The following is a 5,500-nucleotide window of genomic DNA, read 5'->3' as shown; positions in this document are numbered from 1 at the left end:
ATCATCTCACACATCAGAAGAGCAAGAAGCCTCCACATCATGTGCCACATCCCCGTCTTCTGCTGGATCTCATCCACTGTGCTTCAAAACCTCCTGAAAGAAGATCTGAGTGCAGAAATCCCTCAAACTCTGACTGAACTGTACATCCACTTTCTGCTGATTCAGATCGTTGTACTGAGATCTTTAAAGAGGAATCTGTGATTCATCAGAGGAAAGTCTACAGCTTTATTCATCTGAGCGTTCAAGAGTTTCTCGCTGCTTTCTATGTGTTTTACTGTTATTTAAGCAGCACCATGGAAGCCCTTAAGACTTTTGATTCAATGCATAATTTGCATAAAGGTGCAGTAGATAAAGCCTTAGAAAGTAAAAATGGACACCTGGATCTGTTCCTGCGGTTCCTGCTGGGCATCTCACTGGAGTCTAATCAGAGACTCTTACAGGATCTACTGACAAACACAGAGAACAGCTCAGAGAGCATCAGGAGAACCACACAATACATTAAAGAGAAGATCAAAGATGGACGTGGACTCTCCACTGAACGATCCATCAATCTGTTCCTCTGTCTCCTCGAAGTACAAGATCAGACTCTGTCCAGAGAGATTCAGGAGTTTGTGAAATCAGACAAACACACAGAGAACAAACTCTCTCCATCTCACTGCTCAACAATTGCTTACATGCTTCAGATATCAGAGGAGCCGCTGGATGAGCTGGATCTCAAGAAATACAACACATCAGATGAGGGCAGAAGAAGATTTATACCAGCTGTGATCAACTGCAGAAAAGCTCTGTGAGTGTTTAATCATGTGCAACAATGAAGAGTCTCTTCTGAATGGGATTGTATTTTCTGTTGTTTTGCTTATTTTTAGAATGTCCTGATCTGTTTTACAAGAATTAAGCAGATATGATTCAAATGCATTGAAATTGTAGAATGGGGTTAAGAATTTAATTATTTTGTGTTCTGCTCTGTTTCAGTCTTGCTGGCTGTAATCTCACTGGTCAATCCTATGAAATTGTGTCCTCAGCTTTACAATCCTCAAACTCTGTCCTGAGAGAGCTGGACCTGAGTAACAATGACCTGCAGGATTCAGGAGTGAAGCTACTCTCTGATGGACTGAAGAGTTCAAACTGTCAGCTGAAGATATTAAGGTGTTTTAGAACATTAGAAATTCTCAAGTTCTTATCAAGGCAACAGGTCCTTAAGATCAGTTGTCACCAAACACCTTCCCTCTTCCCCTCTTTCTGCCCAGTTAAATCTTTGAAATCAAGCTGACGCAGGAGGTGAGGCCAGTATGAGGGGTTTGCCTGAAGACTTGATATATTAATATCCGACTCCGAAAGCCCTTACGCAAAGAAAATATATTTCCTTAGATATGAATGATCAATATATTAAAGGGGTCATATGATGCTTTATATATTTCTTATATTTTAGAAATATTTACATTATGTTTCTTATTTTCATAAGTAGCTAGTTAACAACAGCACAAGCACACCTGTATGTACTAAAGTATTTAGCAAAGAGAAGATAACTGTGTTGAAGTGTGCACAGCTATTACTTTTTAAATAAAGTAATATATAGTCTTATTGGTGTTCGGCCAGTCGTCAACCTAACCACATGCTCTGCTCTTCAGCACAATAGTAACCCCAAAAACTCAGACATACCAGAAACCCTTTGAAATTCCAAAATAATAGAACATTAAACACTAACAGATCTCTGCCTATATTAATATTGAGCAAAACATATGAAATAACACTTAATTTGTAAGATTTTTCTCCTTTAACAGTCAGAAGCAAAGTATGCTGGGAGCTAGAAACCTGCTGAAACTCATTCTGTGAATGTGTGTGTTTATGTGTTCATACATTCACATTTATATGGGAACATGTATGTGCAATATATATGCACAATAAAGGATACAATTTTATGAATGTTACATGTAATGCTATTTTTGTCTTTATTTCTAAATATTTTATATGTATCTATCAATATATAGCCATACATGTTCAATCCATATATTGCAGTATATTGAAAAATATAAGCACTAGTTTCCCATATATGCAAATGTAATATATCACATTATATTTTGCAGTATTTTCCAATACATTTTTGTTCCGTAAGGGAGCCCATCTTTCTGTAATGTCTGCAGATTACACTAATATAATAATAAGTGTGCAAACTATTTTCTTTGACATGACCAAAATTCAGCACTCAGCGTTAGGATTTTAATGCGCTGTGTCAAGTTAAAAATAGTTTAAAAATGGTTTAAAATAGCCTATTTCAAGATGCATTTTAGCATTTTACTCCTCCTGGCTTATGCTCACTTTAGAGTGAATGTCCTGTGTCTGTCTGTGTGATGCATGATCATGACTGATCATTGTTTCACGATCTTTGGTGTCACTTCAGAGAATTCATGTATAAACAGTACCTTGATGGCATGAGAACGGCAGTAAGGACATTAATTTTAAACTTTTATTAACAATATTAAATATTGTTAATATTTCTCTTATTACTGGGATTGTTCCGTGTGAACTTAAGGTTGCAGCTATCACACCAGTCCCTAAAAAGCCTGGATGTGATACCTCTGATCTAACAAATTATAGGCCCATTTCAAATCTTCCTTTCCTGGCTAAAGTCCTGGAACGTGTTGTTTTGGCACAATTACATTCTCATTTGTCATTAAACAACCTTTTAGAGCCTTTCCAATCTGGCTTTAGGACGGGGCACAGTACTGAGACCGCCTTGGTTCGCATTATGAACGACCTCCTGGTCTCAGCTGATACTGGTGCCTCTACCATTTTGGTTTTGTTAGACCTGAGTGCAGCATATCTGTCTTCAGCTCTGAGTTCAAACCCCTCACACCTGAGAGAGCTGGATCTGAGCTACAATCACCCAGGACAAGCAGGAGACCAGCTGCTTTCTGACAAACTGGAGGATCCAAACTGCTCACTAAAGATACTCCAGTATGTCGGGTACAAGTTAAGAAACCTTAATGTCTGCAGCACGAGACAAAACATTGCTTAGAAATTAAAATCACAATTTCTTCTTCTGGTACTTCTCATCTCTGCATGTACTAATTAAATCCCTGTTACTTCACAAAATATAGTTGTACCATATTTTTTAATGCTGTTTTTATATATTTAGTAGCATTTTACAGTGAAAGTAGAACATGGACAGAGTTGCTCCGTTCCATAAATCTAAAATGGACAAAAAGTGTTTGCTGAAAATAAAACTGAAAAAGGCAATGAATTTAAAAAATCAAAGCATTTGAGGATAGATATTTTTTTTTTGTTGTTGTTCAAATTAAGTTTTACAGAGTTACTTAATGCAAATCGTTTACAACTAAATATTAATTATGAAGACATTAAAGCTTTTTCCTGTTAAGCTGTCCACTATGTTCTGAAGACACTAACATTGAACAGCTTTGTAAACTGAATGATATGTGAGGAAACACTAAACAAATGGATTTGATTTGACTCTTTTTATTAATGCTCTCTATGTGAATAACATTTCAAACTTCTTATAATTATTTGTGTGTGTGTGTGTGTGTGTGTGTGTGTAGTTTGGGCCATGCAGAGCCTTTCAGGATCCAACCAGGACTTCGAAAATGTAGGTTCTTTCTCTGACACACTCTTGCACATTTAATGACAACAAACAAAGTATACAACTGTTTTTGTCTGTCTTCTTGTGTTCAGATTTCTGTGATCTCACATTGGATCCAAACACAGCAAACACTCAACTCATTCTGTCTGAGAACGGAGAGGTGAAATATGTGGATCAGCAGCAGCCGTATCCTGATCATCCAGAGAGATTTAAAGATATTCCTCAGGTTCTGTGTCGAGAGAGTCTGACTGGACGCCATTACTGGGAGGTTGAGCGGACTGGCTGGGCTCGTGTAGCAGTGGCCTACAAAACAATCAGCAAAGAAGGGACTGTTGGTAAGTTTGGATACAATAACAAGTCCTGGTGTCTCTTCTGCACTGTTGATGGATTTGTTGTCTGGCACAACAATGTGAGCAACAACAGAGCTGCTCCTTCCCCCTCCTCTAAAAGAGTAGGAGTGTATCTGGACGTGTCGGCCGGCACTCTGTCCTTCTACAGCATCTCTGACACACACACACTCACACACTTACACACATTCAACGCCACATTCACTGAACCCCTCTATGCTGGGTTTAAGGTTTTTGATTCCTCACTGTCACTGTGTAAGATCACACAACAGACAAACAACTGACTTCTACTTCTGTCCTAATCACAGTCATATGACTGTTTATGAAAAGATTTGTTGTATGAGGTATATCATTTGAAATAGTAAATGCATGTTGTACTTTCAAATGTTGTTAAACACAAATGTGTAAAATTACTATGTATATTCAGTCCCACTTTATGTTAGATAACTACTACCTATGTCAAAAAAGCACTTATTGTGTTGATGCTGTATTGCAAAACACTGTTGCTGCTACTGATGTGAGATATGGGTGAGGTTAAGGACAGGTTTTGTGGTATGGTTAAGTTTCAGGGTGGGTTAAGGCATAGGGATAGGGTCAACAGTGTAATTATAGACGTAACTACAGAAATTAGTAACAGAAGTAATAGTTATGATATATAAGATTTTAAGAGAGCAAACATACATTTGTGTTGTACGTCATTCATGCTGTTTCTTTATCTCTTCCACATTAGTTCCTACACGTATATAACATAGATGTACTGCAATCATTTCAATCATTTTTATGTTATTTTTCTGTTACTGTTTAAACCAGTGCTTTAAGTGGAAAAAATGAAGTGCCGGTACTCACTCCCCTATTTATTTATTTATTTATTTATTTATTTATATTAAATAAATAACTTTTTAATAATTCACAATGTATGTATAGTACCACAATCAATCAATCAATAATTAAATCAAAGACCACTAAATCACCTGCCTACTATACGGATCCATTCAGTATCGCTCAATCTCCGACCACCGCATAATCAGCGTTCATTATAAAACGCTCTTGCTTTTAAGCTAAATTACGGAAGTCCTAAGAGGCCATGGATTATTAATTTTTTTTCTTTCTTGTTTTGTCGTGATAACGACTTCATTATCTCGTGATTTCGACATAAGTTATTTTCTCTATCGTTAAGTTCTTGCTAGATGCGTGACTCATCACAGTTTCATCCCCGCATAGCGTTCCGTGTGATAAACGAACTGCTTATTAAAACCAGTGTTGATGTCACTGTATTCTGTTTGCACCTATATCTTTATTTGTGCATCTTTGAAGTAGGCCTACATGATTGCTAGTTAATAAGCGGGGATGTTGTGTTTATCTAGGACGCGCTTCAATGACATATTTGTAATGTGCATCTTTTCCTTATTTTTTGTCAATCATTAAATGTATATTGATAAGAAATGTGATTTATATATGTAAAGTGTAGCCTATAGGCTAATTTAATTAAGTGATGTTCTACAGTGTTGTAATCTTTTGTATTTTCTACATTTCTTTGTGGAAACCACACACACACACA

General features: G+C 36.8%; 1 protein-coding gene across 1 annotated transcript; it reads left to right on the top strand.

The window, feature by feature from the left end:
• Positions 1–263: 263 nt before the first annotated feature.
• On the top strand, positions 264–4,226 carry LOC107709942 (NACHT, LRR and PYD domains-containing protein 1-like). Its single transcript, XM_016514612.1, has 5 exons — positions 264–787; positions 973–1,173; positions 2,812–2,955; positions 3,555–3,601; positions 3,688–4,226. The coding sequence occupies exons 1-5, from the start codon at positions 294–296 to the stop codon at positions 4,224–4,226; spliced, it is 1,425 nt and encodes a 474-aa protein (XP_016370098.1). The 5' UTR covers positions 264–293.
• The last annotated feature ends 1,274 nt before the right edge of the window (positions 4,227–5,500 follow it).

This window comes from Sinocyclocheilus rhinocerous, unplaced genomic scaffold (assembly GCF_001515625.1).
Source record: "Sinocyclocheilus rhinocerous isolate Xijiao unplaced genomic scaffold, SAMN03320098_v1.1 scaffold2792, whole genome shotgun sequence".
NCBI classification, from domain to species: domain Eukaryota; kingdom Metazoa; phylum Chordata; class Actinopteri; order Cypriniformes; family Cyprinidae; genus Sinocyclocheilus; species Sinocyclocheilus rhinocerous.
Note: the sequence above shows the minus strand (reverse complement) of the source record. Positions and strands in the feature narration are given on the sequence as shown.